We start from the raw sequence: 20,667 nt of genomic DNA on the forward strand, positions 1-20,667 counted from the left end.
CTGCTTATGTTTTCTTCCAGGAGTTTTGTGGTTTCAGGTCTTACATTTAATTCTTTAATACATTATGAGTTTATTTTTGTATATGGTGTGGGGAAGTAGTGCAGTTTGATTCTTTTGCATGTAGCTGTCCAGTTTTCCTGACACCATTTATGGAAGAGTTTTCCATTGTATAGTCTTGTTTCCATTGTCATATTTAGTTGACCATATACATGTGGGTTTATTTCTGGGGTCTTTATTTCATTCCATTGTTCTATGTGTCTGTTTTTGGTCAGTACCATAATGTTTTTATTACACTAGCTTTGTTATAAAGTTTGAAATCAGAAAGCATGATAAATTCATCATTTTTCTTTTTCAGGATTGCTTTGGCTGTTAGAGATTTTTTGTGTTTCCATACAAATTTTAGAATGATTTCTTCTAGTTCTGTGAAAAATGACATTGATATTTTGAGTACAAGATTTTTGCCTCCTTGGTAGGATTTTTTTCATGGGTTTTTTTTTTTTTTTTGGATGCAGTAGCGACTGGGATTGTTTTCTGAATTCTCTTTCTGAGAGTTCATTATTAGTGTTTAGAAATGCGACAGATTTTTGTATATTAATTATGTATCCTACAACTTTACTGAATTCATTTATTAGTTCTAATAGGTTTTTGCTGGTGTCAAAGATTTTCTATATATATTACCATGTCATTTTCAAATAGTGACAGTTTTACTTCTTCCTTTCAAATTTGAAAGATTTTAATTTATTTCTTGTCTGATTGCTGTGACTAGGACTTCCAATACTATATTGAATAAAAGTAGCAAGAGTATACTTATCGTGTTCCTGAACTTAGAGGAAAGGCTTTCAGCTTTTCACCATTGAGTAAGATGTTGGCTGTGGATTTGTCATACATGGCCTTTTTCATGTTGAGGTATGTGGCTTCTTTACCCACTTTGTTGAGAGTTTTTAATCACAAATATCTTGTCCTGGACTTTTGTTCATTGGGATTTTTTAGTACAGACTCACTTTCATTATTGATAATTGGTCTGTTCATATTTATCTATTTTTTCTTGATTCACTCTTGGAAGATCGTACATTTCTAGGAATTTATCCATTTCTTACAGATTGTTCATTTTATTGGTGTATAATTGTTCATGTTATGATCCTTTGTATTTCTGCAGTATCAGAGGAAACTTGATTTTATTTATTTATTTCTCTTTATTTCTTGATGAGTCTGGCTAAAGGTTTGTCAATTTTGTTTATTTTTGCAAAGAACCAGCTCTTAGTTTCATTGATCTTTTCTATTTATTTATTTATTTATTTATTTATTTATTTATTTATTTATTTATTTATTTTTGGTCTCTCATTTATTTTTGCTCTGAACTTTATTATTCCCTTCATTCTAACTTTGAGCTTTGGTTGTTTTTGTTTTTTCTAGTTCTTTAGATTTAAGGATAGAGTGTTATTTGAGATTTTTCTTGCTTTCTGAGGTAGGTCTGTATCTCTATAAACTTCCCTCTTAGAACTGCTTTTGCTGCCTCCCATTGATTTTGGAATGTAGTGCTTTCATTTTCATTTGTCTTCAGGCATTTTTTAAATTTTCTCTTGGATATTTTTAGTGACCCATTGGTTGTTTAGTAGCATATTGTTTCGACTACAAGTGTTTGTGTGTTTTGCATTTTTTTTAATTGTAGTTGATTTCTAGTCTTATAGTGTTGTGGTCACCAGAGATATATGTTCTAAGAGTGGCCAATGTGGGCTGTGAACTCCCGTCTGTTGTGGTAGGTCTGACTTCTGTGGGCACGCTATTAAGCAAGGCTTCCCCCAGCCCACTTGACTGCAAGGCCTTGCTTCATGTGGTGACTGTGGCCCAGTGGTAGGTGAGGCTGGGTCCCCACATGCTTGGCTGCTAAGCCTGGGGGCAATGGGGCCACAAGACTGATACCAGCCTGCCAGTGGTCACAGCCAGATCCCTTTGTGGATAAGAGGCAGTGGGTCTGGTGCCAGTCCACTGATAGGAAGGTAAGCCCCCAGTGCTAATATGCTAGCGGGAGGATTCCTAAATGACACTTTCCAGTACCAGTGTCCACACAGTGCAACAAGCTCCCAAAAATGTCTGCAGCCAGCATTTCCATCCCCAGGGGGAGGCCCAGTTGCCTCCTGCCTCTCCAGGAGGCTTTCCAAGATGAGCAAGGGGATCTGACCCACGTTCCTCTTAAACTATTGCCTCTGTGCTAAGACATGTAGAGAGTGAGATTTTACATGCACCTTTTTAGAGCAGAGTCATTGTTTCCTGTAGCCTTCTGGCTCTCCCAAACATAAGCCCCACTAGTTTTCAAAGCTGGACACTACAGGGGTTCATCTCCCCAATGCAGGACCACCAGTCTGAGGAGCCCAATTTGGGGCTCAGGTCCCTTACTCCTTGGGGAGGACCTCTGTGATTGTGATATTCCTCCCATTTGTGGATCACTGACCCAGGAATGTGGGTCCTGACTATACCATGTCTCCACCCCTCCTACCCATCTTGTTGTGGTCCCGTCTTTATATCTTTAGTTGTAAAATTATTTCTGCTAGTCTTCAGGTCTTTCTCATACATAGTTGCTCTGTTAGATAGTTGCTCATAGATAGTTGTAATTTAGATGTACCGGTGGGAGGAGGTGAATTCAGGGTCTTCCTACTCCTCCATTTTGGTCACACCTTTCCTGGAGTATAATTTTCTTTACCTAATTCCTGTCTGTTATTCAAGACAGAAATAGCAGGTTTTAAAGACTTTGACCAACTGGAATTTTTTAAATGAGTTAAGTCATTGAAAAATGAATTAATTCTTAATTAAGAAGAATCTAGCAAAGTTTGCAAAGCCAAAAATTATTCAAGAAGATCTTATTATAAGAAATAAATACTACTTTTAAATGAATTTAGGAACTAATGAATGGAAATCTAAAATATTATTTAGAGAAAAAAGGCAGGTTCTAAGTACTTCTTTTACAAAATACTTGTTAAGAGAAATGAAGAGAAAAATGACAAAATTTGATGACATTACACTTTTCCCCAACCAATTTTCTTAAAAATTACCAATGAAATCTTACTTGCTAAATTTAAAGCCCTCCCCTAGTCCCCATCCTACTCACTTTGTGTACTGACTTCTTTTGTCAAACTCTTACCTTCCCCAGCTTCTGCGATATTTTTTTCTTTCTCAGCTTTATCTCATTCACTGCTACTTCTCGGTTCCTTTACTTGTGCTACTCCTTAAATATCAGCAAATTCCAAGGTTGTGGCCTCCCAATCTTATGTTGTTCTGTATAATTTCCACCATCTCCTCTAGATAGATGATTCCTACTTCAACATCTCCAGTTTAGTCTCCGCTAGTGATAGGGGAGACTCCCTTCTCAACTGCCTGATATACTGAATGTATTATTTATTCACACCTCAAGTTTACCATATACTAATATATTTCTACTTATCTTACAACTTATATCTCCATCTGAGTTGCCCGTGTGGTATCACAATTATCCACTTCGCTAATTCTATTAGTTTCCTAGGGCTGCCATAACAACTTACCACAAACTGAGTGGCTTAATACAACAGAAATTTATTCTCACAATTCTGGAGTCTAGAAGCCTGAAATCGAGGTATTGGCAAGGTTGGCCCTTCTGGAAGTTCTGATGGAGAATCTGTTCCATGCCTTTCTCCTAGCTTCTGGTCATTGCCAGCAGTCCTTGGTGTTTCTGGGATTGTAGAGGCATCACTCCGATCTCTGCCTCTGTGGACACATGGCACTCTCCCTGTGTGTTTCTTCCATGTTTTCACTTGGCCTTCTTGTAAGGAAGGACTCCAGTCATTAAATTAAAGGCCCACTCTACTCCAGTATGACCTCATCTTAACTTAGTTACATCTGTAAAGACCTTATTTCCAACTACAGTCACATTCTGAGGTTCTGGATGGACATGAATTTTGGCAGAACACTATTCAATGTAGTACATTCACCAAATTTGACATTTCCTGCTGTTACATTAATCCACATATTTTAACTCAACTCTCTTCCCTCTTCAAGTCACACTTCTTCCTCACCACAACTAATTATCATCTTTCTTTTTTCAATTACTTTCTAAAACATAGCTAAAACTGTACCTCTTCTTAGAATTCTGTTATGGTTCCTCATTGGTCTCAACGGAACTTTCAAGCCAAATTATAGGTGATTGGAGACCCTATATTAAAAGGTTTGTACCTTTATTGTCCTCTACAAGGCAGTAGCTAACACATCTTTTCTCAGGCTTTTTCCTTCTTCTTGAATATCTTCCCTTTACATTATTAAAGTATCTTTCCTCTCCTCTGACCACCACCTTCTCATTTTGCCCCATCAAAATTTGTCATCCATTTGTGTTATACTAAAACAACAATCTTAAACTAGAGAACATGTATCACAGGGTGTACATGAAAACTTTCCTGGAGTCCTAATAAACACCAATAGTTTTAAAAGAATCAAGTTCAAGATCTACATTTTACATATGTACTCTTTCTTAAAGCTGATATTCCTGAGTACAGCTGCAGACCACGAGTTTTTTTTTCCTACCTTTCTTTTCCCATGGGCTTTTCTCTTACTTTACCAAAGAAAGGCTTACTTCTAACACATCCCAATACTACTATAATACATTGCCCTGGAGTGCAAAAAATTTCTACAGTCCCAAACACAGGGACAATTGTTGATTATGTGATTTTTTTGTCTGTATCTGATTGAATTTAGGAAGTAAGGAATACTGTCATAATTCTCTTATTTGCTATCAAATGTTTTTAAAAATGTGTTTTCTCTGATCCTTATCAAAAAAGAAATAAATTGCATTTTAACTATAACTAATTACTTATTCTTCCATACGTACATATAAAAATTTTAAAAGTCTTGTCCATCTCAATCAGAGATGGCTACCAATAAAACTTTCATGCTTGTTTATCAAAATTTGTAAAATATACTTACTGTTTCCCAAATTCTTCATCAAAGAATTATGAGGAATAATTCTTTTAAAAATATACATTATGAACTAGAATTATCAAATATAGCTTAAATGAAGCATTGTTATATAAAGCTTATACCTTTTGTTCCCTCTTATACTCCCATTCGATATTTTGTTTTATGAAATATATATTTCTTCATCTCCATTTTTTTCATTCACAAAATTACCTGAGGAGAAATACATTCATAACTTCTGTATGTATATAGGTGGGAAAGAAGATAAGCAAGGATTACTGTAGAAAAAAGCTGGAAAAAAAGAAAAGAAGGTGGAATAAATTGACATATTAATGCTCAGCTAATATAAAAAGAAAAATACATAGGTGAAATATAGCTATGGATTAGAAACACTGACATGCTTTCTCATACAATTTTTAGCAGATTAACTGTGAGGTATGTTTGCACAGTACAAACTGGTGTTATTAATTGGCAATTATATGGTCAAATAGGACTTACAGATAATTCAGGAAAAGAAAAACTTTCTCCTTAAGTCTTAGGGCTTGAATTAGACATTTTGACAGTTTGAATACCTGACTTCACAGTAAATGATTCACCAATCCTCAACTTTACTTTTTATGGATTTTTTTAGTGTATTGAGGTACAACAAATAAGGTCAAAAAAGGTTGAAAGTAGTGGGTTTATTTATTCAATAAGCATTTATTGAAAAACTACCTTGTCCTAGATCTTGTGGAATATAAAGAAAACATACAGTTCCTGATCTTGAAAATGTCAGTCTATGATAATGTCAAATATAAACGTTGCTTTAAACACACCATATGCACTGGATCACCAAGATCTTGTTGCCAGAATTGTATTCCTGAATGTTTCCTGGGTATCACAAGCAAGGTCCTATCACGCAATGTCCTATAAACACCATGAACTGAACACACACACACACACACATACACATACACACAACTCATTTTTTCCATATGCCCACTACAGACAAACATCTCCTTCTGAATTCCAATTTATATTAATGTTTTCATATATCTAGTCTCTTGTAATAGTAATCTTTGTGAATTTAGTCACTTGTAATAAAAACTTAGAAATTATTCTTGATTCTTTATTTGGATTTATCCAAAGGATCCAGAAAGTTCAAATACTTTGATTTCTGTCTCTAAATAAGTTCTTTAGTCCCTCTCTTTTTCCCTCATCCACTCTAACCTAACCTATTAACTCCTTTCCTTGCCTCCGTGCATTTACACTGCTCCCTTCAACTCTCCCACTATTGTTACTTTTCCAAAACTTCTATCTGCTCAAACCCCCATTTGCTTAATATTCTCTATTGGTTCCCATTAGCCCATAGGTCAATGTTTAAACTCTTAAGCAGATCATACAGGAACCATCATAAGCTGACCCCACTCACCTTTCCAGACCTAACCACCATCACTTCTGACACACCCTACCAGCTGGTGCCCTCCACGTACACACTGTCTTCCAGTCACACCAAAATACTTGCTGAACATGTCATATTTTTTTCACATCTTTGAACATATTGTTCTCAAGGCCTGGAAGGCCCTTATTTCATTTTTCTGTCAAAGACCTTCTAATCATTCCAGACTTAGGATGCTTTCTCTGTGAAGCCACTCCTTGATACCCCAGGCCAACTTCAGTGTGAGCATAGCATTTTCTACATATTTTTATTACTTATTATTAGCTACTTATTTACATCCTTGCCTCCCCCATTAAACTATGAACATCCATAGAGCTAGTATCTGTTTAACTTATCTTTCTATTTCCAGTACAAAAAGTAGAAACTCAATAACTGTTTGATGAATGAATAAACTTCTAAGCAGACTAAGATTTTTAAGCAGAAATTTATGAAATGATATAAATGACAACACATCTTAATCAGAAAAAAAGGTTTTCTTTGGTTTTGTAGACTGAATGCCCTCCTATTTCTGTATTGTGTACGATGTATCAGATTTTCTTCAACTGTGGCTCCATCTTCTCCATTCTTGAACGGTTTATAGAGGTCTTAGTGGGACACACTTGAAGAATCTTGATGCTGAAGCTAGAATTTAGACATTTGAAAGAGGTATAAGTTATACTATGATAATTATAAGGAGAGAGAGAAAGACACCAATGGTTGAGGAATTCGTAAACAACTAGATTTATGATATGTTTGTGGACCTGGTAGAAAATGGATATTAGTGGAGAGAGGCTCTTTAAATGGAATCCACTAGTTACCCATTTCCAATGTGAACCGCATGGGTTCCAGTTTGGAAGTGAGATGGAAAGGGCAAATACGGATGTGAGGAGGTGAGAACGGATAGAACTTATGCAGGCCTGTGTAGACCCAGTGTCATACTCAGAAGGAAGGTAGAGAGTGAGTTAGATCTTTGAGGAAAAGCTTGAGGAAACTTAGATCATTATGAAGCATACTAGTTTATAAAGTAAGTCCCCTACCTATGAACTTTCAAGTTGCAAACTTTCAAAGACGTGAACATTCGTTCACATGTCCAATCATTTAAGTTAGTTCATGTGTCTGGCGTACATTGTCACATGCATGCGTTCTCTACAAGTGGTTGTGCTTTTGTGTATTTTAGTATACAGTATTATATAGAGTACAGTAGTACAGTATCTTTATTTCAAGCCCAGGATGTCTGGAAGCAAGCATAAAAGCAGCGGTGATGTAGCTGTTACTGCAAAGAAGTACCAAGCAATAATGATGGAAACAAAAGTGAAAATAATTTGAGAGAGGGGAGTGAGGCGAAAAGATGGTAGACATCGCTCGTTTTTATAACATGAATCATTCAACCATAGGCATGATTCTAAAGAACAAGGACAAGGTTATGGAACATGTGAAGTCTGCTGTGCCGATGATGCTGACAATAATATTGAAGAATCGTGGAAAAGTGATGGAGGAGATGGAGAAACTTCTCCATCCTGTGGATGCAGGATCAGCATCAGCATTGAGTCCTGCTCAGCTTAATGCTGTTTCAAGAGAAAGCTAAAAGCCTTTATGAAGACTTGAAGAAGAAACACAGTGAAGAATCAGAGGGAGCATCTTTTAATGCCAGCCATGGCTGGTTTCATCGATTCAAGGCTAGAGCCAACATTCACAACATAAAATTAAGTGGCAAGGCAGCAAGTGCAGATATGGTAGCTGCCCAGGAATTTCCTGAAATGCTTCAAGAAATTATTGATGAAGGCACGTATTTGCCCGAGCAGGTTTTTAATGTGAATGTGGCAGGACTGTACTGGAAGGGGATACCAGATCAAAGTTATATCAGTAAGGAGGAAAAGTTGATGCCACCCTATAAAGCAGCAAAGGATAGGCTAACTCTGTTGTTTGGTGGCAATACTTCTGGTGATATGAAGCTGAAGCCTCTCTTAGTTTATCATTCAGAGAACCCAAGAGCCCTTAAAAACATAGCCAAGGGCTCTCTTCCTGTTGTGTGTTAGAGTAACCCCAAAGCTTGGATTACACAGGCCATTTTCCAGGACTAGTTTTTCTACCCTTTATCCCGGAGGTAGAGTAATATTGCTTGGAGAAGGATGTCCCATTCAACATTCTTTTGCTGCTGGACAATGCTCCAGGCCACCTCGCATTCAAGGACGACTTTCATCGCAGCATCAAAGTAGTGAATCTGCCACTGAATACTTCGTCGTTCATCCAACCTATGGACCAGGGAGTTACAGGGACTTTCAAGAAATATTTATGTCACACTTTTCATCAGGCAGTAAAGGTGAGTGACAAATCAGGAACCACCTTGCAACAATTTTGGAAGGACTATAACATCTACAAGGCCATAAAAAAAAACCATTGACTTTGCTTAGCGTGAAGTTATAGCCGTCACCATGAATGGGGTTTGGAAGAACCATTGCCCGCAGTTTGGTCGTGATTTCTGTGGATTTGAGAAGGTGGATGAGGAGTCCAAAGAGGTCTTCAGCAACTTAGTGACTCTCAGTGAGAAGCTGGAGCTAGATCTGCAAGAGGACAATTTCACTGAACTCCTTGCTGTGCAACACAAGGAGCTTACTAATGAAGACCTGATGGAATTGGAGGCCCAGAGGAAGGACAAAGAGAGACAAGAGGAAGAAAAAGTAACTGAAGAACAAAAGAGATCCACGATGCAGGGAATGGCAAGGGAATCTTCTTTATTTGAGGAGTTACTATTAGCTTTTTAGGCACAGGACCTGAACATAGAATGGTACACGAAGGTTGCAGCAGCCATTCAGAATGCAATCCAGTGCTACCGTGTCATTTATGATGAGAAAAAAAGAGCTACTACCCAGACATCACTGGATAATTTTTTCAAAAGGGTAGATAGAATTGAATCCAGCAAGGAACCAGAACATGTGCCATCAACGTCAGGTGTGAGTGAAATTGCAGCTTGCCCTCCATCTCCTATTGCTGATGATCCTTCAGCTCTACCATCTTCCACCTCTTTTCCCTCCTCCAGTCAGTAACTCTTGCCTGTTCACTCGATGCCAGCCCCTGTGTGCCAGCTGTTGTACTGTACTACTGTACTTTTCAAAGTACTGTACTGTAAAACTGTAAATGTTTTCTTTATTTTTTGTTTGTTTTTAATGTATTATTTGTGGAAAAAAAGTATTATAAACCTAGTACAGGACAGTACTATATAGCCAATTGTGTTAGTTGGGTACCTAGGCTAACTTTGTTGGACTTATGAACAAATTGGACTTACGAACACGCTCTTGGAATGGAACTCATTCGTATGTAGGTGACTTACTGTATGTTATGCTTTATATGTTTTCTTAGAAGGGAAGTCCATTAAAGCACACTAGATATATTAGTTTTCTACTGCTGAATAACACATTATGGCAATTTTAGAGACCTAAAACAACACATTTACTAGCTCACAGTTCCATAGATCAGAAGTCTGGGTGGGCTTGGCTGGGTTCTCTGCTTAAGGTCTTACACAGCTGATATCAAGGTGTCAGCCAGGCCTGGCTGGGTTCTTACCTGGAGGCACCAAAGAAGAATCTCCTTCTAAGCTCATTCAAATTATTGGCAAAATGCAGTTTTTTATGGTTGCAGGACTGAGGTCCTTGTTTCCTTGTTAACTAGCCAGGGATCACTCTCAGCTCCTAGAGGCCTCATGCAATTCTTATCAGGGGACCCTTTTCTCCTTCAAGCCAAAAACGGAGAATTTCTCTCAAGTAAAGTTCCGCTTGTGCTTCAAACCTCTGACTTTTTCTTCTGTCACCATCTGGAGAAACTCTGCTTTTAAAGGGCTCATTTGGTTACATCAGGCCTAGCTAAATAATATCCTTATCTTAAAGTCAACTGAGCCACATAACACAACTAATTATGGGAGTAAAGTCCACCATATTCATTTTCCCTGGGATTATGCAGCACATGTACACAAAGGAGCCATCTTAGAACTCTGCCTATTTTGCCAACTATAGCTTTTTTTCTTCTCACTATACAGTCTAATGGCAGAACCACAGTCAAGAATACTCATTTGCTATTTCTGGATTCTAATTTTTCAATGTCAAATCTGTATTGCATGAGCACTATTTCCATCAAATTTAATGCTTAAGTTGTTCTATCCAATTGCAGAAAGGAGCAGTTAATAATCTTGGGTATATAAGGAAGGTGAAGAGACTTAATCCTTTCCCTGTATGTTTCTCCTCATGGATCCAACTCTGTCACCATTTTTTTTTTCTCATTTAGTCCAAAAAGCAAACCACTTGGAGCCCCTGTTATTAACGAGTATGCCGATGCCCAGCTACACAACCTAGTGAGGAGATTGCGTCAAAGAACAGATTTCTACAAGAGAAAGTTGGTGGAAGGTGATATGTCCTCACCTGAAGGCAGCCCCCAAACTGGTGAGCACTGTGACCTCAAAGTACCAGGAAGAAGGAGGTTATGAGTGGACATGTATTTTGCAAATGTTTTAGTTTGGGGTTCCCCAAAAGCCAACCCCAAGACAATGATTTAGCTATAAATATTTTATATTGAGGGTGCTCCAGGAGGTGAGAGTGGGCAAGAGAGACAGAGAAGGGAGGTAAGACAATAAAGGTGTGTTAATGAAGCGTTACTGCTGTGGGCCACTGGGGCTGGAGCCAGCTGAAAATCTGTGTGGATGACACATCAGAATTATCCTGAAGGAAGAGGAAGCTGGGGTATCAACCCATCAACTCCTGTCCTTCGTTGGCTGAGGTTTGCTGCTGGGGAATGTTGCTAATACTCCAGCATTTTAAGCAAGCCAGCTGGGAGAAATCCCCGAGGCAGAGAGATGCAGGAGCCTTCTGCACATGACCTCTGGCCCACAGAATATGCACAGGTCAACAACAATATCTGTTATAGCAAGTTTTATTGTAAATATTAATTAATAATACCCATAATAACCAAAGCACTTATAATAAGAATACAAGAATACTACCTGAGTACACAACAGAGCAAAGGACATCAGTGAACTAGTCACATAAGGAGAGAGACAATTATCAGTCTATCTAATAATTACAGAAATGTTCTTATGAAAAATTAATAAGTACAATAAAGTAGAGCACAAAAGTGATATATATGTCATATATACATAGATACATGGTCTATATATGTATATATAGTATATATACATATATATACCATGATTACATCTATATAAAATGTTTATAAATGTATAGAAAAAGTAGAGAAGAAAGTGTGTTGTTTAATAACAGAGAAATAAAAACAAAATTGTTAATTACATGGAATGGAGTTGAGGATTTCCTTATAATTCTGTAGGAAGAAAGTTGGATTTTCAAAATAAACTATGTATTATGTATAGTTTCTTTTTAAAGAGAAGGGTCTAAAATATAGTCATTATAGCTTGATAAAGATTTGTTGAAAAGAATATTTTGAGCTTTACTTACCCATAACTAGAAGGATATAAATGAAGCTAAAGAAGCATGAAACTAGGGGACTTCCCTGGTGATCCAGTGGTTAAGGCTCTGCCTTCCAATGCAGGGGGTGTCAGTTCAATCCCTGGTCAGGAAGCTGAGTCCCACATGCTTTGCGGCCAAAAAACCAAAACATAAAACAGAAGCAGTATTGTAGCAAATTCAATAAAGACTTTAAAAAAAAAAGAATCATGAAACTGAAACCTGTGGAATGGTGCACATTTGTAATGTTTCTGTTCAATGTAAATCCAAAGCACTAACTATTTATGCTCCAAAATACGTGGGAATGAAATTGTATTTAAAATATCCTATTTGTAACATCTTTGGGACACTTAATTTAAACTTTAAACCTGCTATTTATTTCCAAATTTTGATGTTTTCATTACTTGGATATTTTCACAAATGGCAATATTTTAAATGTCATGAAATGCCTCATCTGCTTGTATTGAGAGGGGAAGATTTTGGAATATTTTGATTCCAAGAAATCCAAGCTTTTTTCTCATTAAGCTAACCTAACCTTTTAAAAATGTTTTCATCTCTTTTTTCCTATAAAGCAAAGCCCACAGTTGTATCATCAACACAAGAAAGCAGTGCTAAGCTAAAAGAAGAACATTATCAGAAGGTGCCTCTGACAGAGTACCTAAAGCGAATCAGACTTCCAAAAAGCATAGATTCATACACAGGTACCATCAAAGGGTGGACTATCTCAGTGGGAGGGCTGGCTATTACCAAGAACCCCTGAAACCCAAAGTCACAGATGGCTTCCATTTTCTCTAGCCAGTGTTCTGAACCTATCTAGAAAGAAGAATTATCTGCAATGTGTTGTTTTCCCCTTTCCAGTGAAGATAAGAGATAAAAATATTCCTGTGTGTTTTTTAAATAGTCCAGGGCCTGTCCTGCCCCTAATTAACTTCTAAAAGAAGTCCCAAAGCACTAAGTAATATGTTCACTGAACACTGCCCCCCCAAAAAAATCATTATAAAATGTCTGTCTTCTTCCATGGCTTCACATTATTAATTAATCCAATTGAACAAATCCCCTCCTACAGCTTCCCTTGGGCCGAGGAAAGCCCTGTGTGTAGGGTCATGGACTGCCTTCACTGGCTGATTTGCCCCCTCCCCACTTCAGTCACACCCCTGTGGGCAAGATGTGGCCTTTGGCTCACAAGCCCTGGGTGATCCTGCAGCTTAATTACCAACCAGCATAAAGCCCTTTGAGTCAGTTCTCCTGAACATGGTACCTCTGACTTTTCCTTGGGTTCCCCTTTCCTGATCTAAATAGTACAGTCACTCATGGGGACAGACTCAGTGGCCACTTCTCTACGAGACAGGAAGAACACTCTCTAATGTCAGAAAAACTGATAAGATGACTTATCCCTCATAAACCCCAGTGCCTCGGCTCTAGGGGCAGAATTCTGCTGAATGTTTAAAACAGAGTCTCTTATACAAATTGCTTATCTCCAGAAGGTAGTGTCCCAACTTTACCAAACTAAGCAACAGAATTATTTTAATGTTTTTTACATGCCATGTGGATTACTCCAGTCGCTATTTTTCTAGATCGATTCTATCTCCTGTGGCTCTTGCTTGTCACCATTGCCTTTAACTGGAACTGCTGGTTTATACCGCTGCGCATCATCTTCCCATATCAAACACCAAACAACGCACGCTACTGGCTTATTATGGACATCATATGTGATACCATCTACCTTTTCGATTTGCTGTTAATCCAGCCCAGACTCCAGCCCAGAGGAGGAGACATAATAGTAAGTAGGGCTCGGGAGAAGCACAAACTGACGAAGGAATATCAGATTGAACTACAAAAAAACAAATTAACAGCATTGTGTTATTTAATGTCTGACTGATTGTCTGCATGTATGGGTCTTTAACCACTGGAACCACCAGTATAATAACAATAATAATAACAACAACAATAACAAAACAACCACTGAGCACTCACCACGTGCTGGGGACCATGCATCTCCCTGTGCCTTAGTTTCCTCATTTTAAAAATGAGAATAACAATAGTACCTTCATAATACTGATGAGACGACTGAATGAATTAATGCAGGTAGGGTGACTGGAAAAGAAGAATTAAAAAGTTAGTAAAAATAAAAAAATTTAAAAGTAATAAGAGAAAAAGAAAGAATGAGCAATGAAACCAAAAAACAAATCCACCAATGATAACAAGTGCTAAAAACTATACTAAAATAAAAAAAAAAAGAAAACCCCCCAAAATAAAAATGGACCAACAGAACTGTAGGACAAATGGTGGAAGCAAAGCCATACAGTCACACAAAGAAGCATACACATACACACTCAGAAAAAGAGAAAAAGGAAAAAAAATATATATGTATATATAAAACAAAGGAAGAGAGCAACCAAATGAATAAACAAATCTACCAATGATAACAAACTGTAAATATTAAACTAAGATACACATAAAGCCAGAAACAAATTAGATGCAGACAGCAAACCTCAAGTCTACAGTTGCTCCCAAAGTCCACTTCCTCAATTTAGGATGATTCATTGTCTATTCAGTTATTCCACAGATGAAGGGTACATCAAGTTGATTATGAAGATTTAATCCACTGCTCCTGAGGCTGTTGGGAGAAATTTCCCTTTCTCTTGTTTGTTTGCACAGTTCCTGGGGTTCAGCTTTGGATTTGGCCCCTCCTCTGACTGTAGGTTGTCTGAGGGTGCCTGTTCTTCACTAAGACAGGACGGGGTTAAAGTAGCAGCTGATTAGGGGGCTCTGGAGCACTGAGGCTGGAGGGAGGGAGGGATATGGAATGCGGGGTGAGTCTGTGGTGGCAGAGGCTGGCATGGCATTGCAACAGCCTGAGGCGCTCAGTGTGTTCTCCCGGGGAAGTTTTCCCTGGACCACGGGACCCTGGCAATGGCGGGCTGCACAGGCTCCCAGGAGGGGAGGTGTCAATAGTGACCCGGGCTTGCACACAGTCTTCTTGGTGGCTGCAGCAGCAGCCTTAGCTTTTCATGCCTGCCTCTGGTGTCCGTGCTGATAGCTGCGGCTCACACCCATCTCTGCAGCTTGTTTAGGCAGTGCTCTGAATCCCCTCTTCTCACGCACCCCGAAACAATGGTCTCTTGCCTCTTAGGCAGTTCCAAACTTTTTCCTGGACTCCCTCCCGGCTCGCTGTGGCACACTAGCCCCCTTCAGGTTGTGTTCATGCAGGCAACCCCAGTCCTCTCCCTGGGATCTGACCTCTGAAGCCCGAGCCTCAGCTCCCAGCCCCCACCCACCCCAGCAGGTGAGCAGACAAGCCTCTCGGGCTGGTGAGTGCTGGTCGGCACCGATCCTGTGTGCGGGAATCACTCCACTTTGCCCTCCGCACCCCTGTGGCTGCACTCTCCTCCGTGGCTTCCCCCCTCCGCCACCCTCAGTCTCCACCTACAAAGGGGCTTCCTAGTGTGTGGAAACCTTTCTTCCTTCACAGCTCCCTCCCACTGGTGCGGGTCCCGTCTTTCTTCCTTCACAGCTCCCTCCCACTGGTGCAGGTCCCGTCCCTATTCTTTTGTCTCTGTTTTTTTCTTTTTTCTTTTGCCCTATCCAGGTACGTGGGGAATTTCTTGCCTTTTGGGAGGTCTGAGGTCTTCTGCCCGCATTCAATGGATTTTCTGTAGGAGTTGTTCCACATGTAGACGTATTTCTGATGTATTTGTGGGGAGGAAGGTGGTCTCCACTTTTTACTTCTCCGCCATCTTGAAGGTCTCTCTGTAGGCATTTATTTTTAGTATGTAACCCTATTTAATTCTCTCTGTCTCTTTTAAGCCTCATTATTATGCAGGCAACATTTATTCTGAGGAAGTTTACTTTAGAAAGGGTATGATAATTGCACTTAAATCTTTTTCCAAACAGATAGTCTTTGAAGACCCTCATCTAAGGTATTATTATATTTATTTATTGTTTACCTCTTCTTTTAAATAATTCATAGAAACTCCATAATTTCACACAGAACAGATATAAATGTTTCAAAATAATAATATCATATAATACAACTAAAAGGTAGATTAAACTGTTATTCAAGGGAAGAAAATCCTTGAACCAAGATTGCCATTCATTCACTCCTTCAAACATTTTTGAGTATACCCTCTGAATTCCTAGGATAAATAGGGAAATGAATTGAATACTGTCCCTACTCTCAAGAAACTTATTATCAGGTAAGAAAGCGAGCTACCTATACAAATAGGAGACAAGAGGAAGATAGTGTGTGGACATTCATTCATTTGATTCAGTCAGCAATTCACTGCTCATCTTCTAGAAGCCAGACCCTAAGCTAGGTGTTCACATTGTCTTACTTAATCTTCACAATAAGTTTATGAGGGGGGTGGTACTAGTTCTATTTTACGGATGACAAAGATAGTACACAATGAAAGGGTAAATTTATTTTTCTCAAGTATTGCTGTAAGTTAATTTCAGAGGCGAAATTTGACCCTGGGCTATTTGTTTCTGCTACATCATAGTGAACTTAATTGTTATTTAACAATTAAATAACAGAAGTGTGAGTAAAATGTGCAGAGCACAGAGAAGGGAGTTGTTAATTTTCTCTAGGTCAGTTTATAAATAGTAGCTAAAGGACCAAAAGCAGTTGACTATAATGGCAGGCCTGATAGATGTGGTCACTAGAAGGCTCTGAGCATTTCCATGGATCATTGTGATTGGCAGTCTTAACAAAGTGCTGTGGGTGCAAGTCTCATATCTACATAACCTCCATGGTGTCATTCCCAGCTCTATTCCTGCTGTCTATAAAGGACATTTTAAATAAGAGATTCCTTTGGTTGGTCCTTGAATCAAAATTCTGTTCTCTGTGCAGCACCATTCTCAGAAAAAAGATACTGCACATAAATGCTGTGGAAAACTTGTAAACCCTCCCAATTCCCTCTGTTGTGGCCTCCAGCACCTCAACCTGGTATCTGTTTTCCCTCAAGCCCTTGGGGAACTGATATTTCCATCCTCCAGTTCTGGAATATCTGTCAACTATATGTATTTAATAAATGTTTGTTGAATGAATGAATGAATGAATAATTTGATGGTGTAAAACAAAGTTTGCATAGATAGGTAAATGTAGTGAGACTTTCAGGTTGGGTACTCAATTTGCATAGTCCTTTTAGCAAAATGTAATCAAGTTTCAAAGTCTAAAACTACCTACTCTACATTAAAGAAACCATTAAACTTCATTTGAACAAACAAAGCAATTAGTTCCTGCTCTATATTTGCAGCTTGTGATAATGCATTTTAAATAGAGCCCATTGAGTGTGTTTTTATTGGTTATTTTTCTTGGTTTTAACACTCCATTGTGTGCAAAGACCTCTTAGAAAATTGAAAATAAAAGTCTCTCCTTACTGATTTTGTCATTTTCCATTTGTTAAACATTGATTTTCTCCCCCCTTTGTGCATCTAATGGAGGTTGAAATTAGTGCCCCCTTTTTTGGGTGTTATTTCTTATTTGTACACATCACCTTCATTCATCAAACTGCCAGTGAACTTAGGGGCTCATGCTGGTGAGTTAACTAATGCTCTGAAGTCCACACAAGGAATATTTTGAAGAGATTTTTGCTATAGCTTTAGCTCTTGCCTTTAGAATTTCTTCCTAGAAAAGATTTCAAATATAGGGGGCATTTCTCAACAAATAATATTTTTTAAAGAAAAAAATAACCTAAACTCCTTACAGCTTTTTGATTTTGACTTTTTTTGTTTTGACTTTCTCTAGTTGTGGCAAGCGGGGGCCACTCTTCATCACGGTGCGGGCCTCTCACTATCATGGCCTCTCTTGTTGCGGAGCACAGGCTCCGGATGCTCAGGCTCAGTAGTTGTGGCTCATGGGCCTAGTTGCTCTGCGGCATGTGGGATCTTCCCAGACCAGGGCTCAAACCAGTGTCCCCTGCATTAGCAGTCAGATTCTCAACCACTGTGCCACCAGGGAAGCCCCTATTCTTCTTTTAATACCTTTATTTTATTTTATTTTATTTTTTCTTTCTTTCTTTCTTTCTTTTTCACTCCCTTTTCTTCTGAGCTGTGTGGCTGACAGGGTCTTGGTGCTCCAACCAGTTGTCAGGCCAGTGCCTCTGAGGTGGGAGAGCAAAGTTCAGGACATTGGTCCACAAGAGACGTCCCAGCTCCATGTAATATCAAATGGCGAAAGCTCTCCCAAAGATCTCCATCTCAATGCTAATACCCAGCTCCACTCAACAACCAGCAAGCTACAGTGCTGGACAGCCTACACCAAACAAATAGCGAGACAGGAACACAACCCCACCCATTAGCAAAGAGGCTTCCTAAAATCATAATAAGGTCACAAAAACCACAAAATCCAACACCTGACGCAGTCCTGCCCATCAGAAAGACAAGATCCAGCCTCATCCACCAGAACACAGGCACCAGTCCCCTCCACCAGGAAGTCAACACAACCCACTGAACCAACCTTACCCACTGGGGGCAGACACCAAAAACAATGGAAACTACGAAGCTGCAGCCTCTGAAAAGGAGACCCCAAAACAGTAAGTTAACCAAAATGAGGAGACAGAGAAACACACAGGCGACGAAAGAGCAAGATAAAAACCTATCAGACCAAACAAACAGGAAATAGGCAGTGTGCCTGAAAAATAATTCAGAGTAATGATAGTAAAGATGATCCAAAATCTTGGAAATAGAATGGAGAAAATACAAGAAACGTTTAACAAGGACCTAGAAGAACTAAAGTCCAAACAAACAATGATGAACAACACAATAAATGAAATTAAAAATTCTCTAGAAGGAATCAATAGCAGAATAACTGAGGCAGAAAAAAGGATAAGTGACCTGGAGCATAAAATAGTGGAAATAACTACCACAGAGCAGAATTTTAAAAAGGAATGAAAAGAATTGAGGACAGTCTCAGAGACCTCTGGGACAACATTAAATGCACCAACATTCTAATTATATGGGTCCCAGAAGACGAAGAGAAAAAGAAAGGGACTGAGAAAATATTTGAAGAGATTATAGTTGAAAACTTCCTTAATAGGGGAAAGGAAATAGTCAATCAAGTCCAGGAAGCACAGAGAGCCTCATACAGGATCAATCCAAGGAGAAACACACCAAGACACATATTAATCAAACTAGCAAAAATTAAATACAAAGAAAAATATTAAAAGCAGCAAGGGAAAAAACAACAAATAACATAAAAGGAAATCCCCATAAGGTTAACAGCAGAAACTCTGAAAGCCCGAAGGTAGTGGCAGGACATATTGACAGTGATGAAAGGGAAAAACTTAAAAACAAGATTACACTACACAGCAAGGGTCTCTTTCAGATTCAACATAGAAATTAAAACCTTTACAGACAAGCAAAAGCTAAAAGAATTTAGCACCACCAAACCAACTTACAACAGTACCATTAAACCAGCTTTACAACAATTGCTAAAGGAATTTCTCTAAGCAGGAAACACAAGAGAAGAATTCAGCACCATTAAACCAGCTTTAAAACAAATGCTAAAGGAACTTCTCTAGGCAGGAAACACAAGAGAAGGAAAAGACCTAGAATAACAAACGCAAAACAATTAAGAAAATGGTAAGAGGAACATACATATCAAAAATTACCTTAAATGTAAATGGATAAATGCTCCAACCAAAAGACATAGACTGGATGAATGGACACAAAAACAAGACCTGTATATATATTGTCTACAAGAGACCCACTTCAGACCTAAGGACACATACAGACTGAAAGTGAGGTGATGGAAAAAGATATTCCATGCAAATGGAAATCAAAAGCAAGCTGGAGAAGCAATTCTCATATCAGACAAAATATACTTTAAAATAAAGACTACTACAAGAGACAAAGAAGGGCACTACATAATGATCAAGGGATCAATCCAAGACGAAGATATAACAGTTGAAAATATTTATGCACCCAACATAAGAGCACCTCAATACTTAAGGAAAATGCTAGCAGCCATAAAAGGGGAAATCGACAGTAACACAACCATAATAGGGGACTTTAACACCCCATTTTCACCAGTGGACAGATGATCCAAAATGAAAATAAATAAGGAAACACAAGCTTTAAATGATACATTAAACAAGATGGACTTAATTGATATTTCTAGGACATCCCATTCAAAAACAACAGAATATACTTTCTTCACAAGGGCTCGTGGAACATCTCCAGGATAGATCATATCTTGGGTCACAAATCAAGCCTTGGTAAATTTAAGAAAGTTGAAATCGTATCAAGTATCTTTTCTGACCACAACGTTATGAGACTAGATATCAATTACAGGGGAAAATCTGTAAAATATACAAACACATGGAGGCTAAACAATACACTACTAAATAACTGAGAGATCACTGAAGAAATCAAAGAGGAAATAAAAAAATACCTAGAAACAAATGACAATGAAAACACGATGACACAAAACCTATGGGAGGCAGCAAAAGCAGTTCTAAGAGGGAAGTTTATAGCAATACAATCCTACTCCAAGAAACAAGGAACATCTCAAATAAACAACCTAGCCTCACACCTAAAGCAATGAGAGAAGGAAGAACAAAAAAAACTCAAAGTTAGCAGAAGGAAAGAAATCATAAAGGTCAGATCAGAAATAAATGAAAAAGAAATGAAGGAAATGATAGCAAAGACCAATAACACTAAAATCTGGTTCTCTGAGAAGATAAACAAAATTGATATGGGCTTCCCTGGTGGCACGGTGGTTGCGCGTCCGCCTGCCGATGCAGGGGAGCCGGGTTCGCGCCCCGGTCTGGGAGGATCCCGCGTGCCGCGGAGCGGCTGGGCCCGTGAGCCATGGCCGCTGGGCCTGCGCGTCCGGAGCCTGTGCTCCGC

General features: G+C 38.7%; 1 protein-coding gene across 1 annotated transcript in view; it reads left to right on the forward strand.

Annotated features, from left to right (window-relative positions):
• CNGB3 (cyclic nucleotide gated channel subunit beta 3) overlaps positions 1-20,667 on the forward strand; it is a 157,020-nt gene that overhangs the window by 57,553 nt on the left and 78,800 nt on the right. Inside the window, 3 exon segments of the mRNA XM_024126962.2 lie at positions 10,637-10,782; positions 12,390-12,518; positions 13,392-13,597. Coding sequence (XP_023982730.1) covers positions 10,637-10,782; positions 12,390-12,518; positions 13,392-13,597 — 481 coding nt within the window.

This window comes from Physeter macrocephalus, chromosome 15 (assembly GCF_002837175.3).
Source record: "Physeter macrocephalus isolate SW-GA chromosome 15, ASM283717v5, whole genome shotgun sequence".
Taxonomy (NCBI): Eukaryota; Metazoa; Chordata; class Mammalia; order Artiodactyla; family Physeteridae; genus Physeter; species Physeter macrocephalus.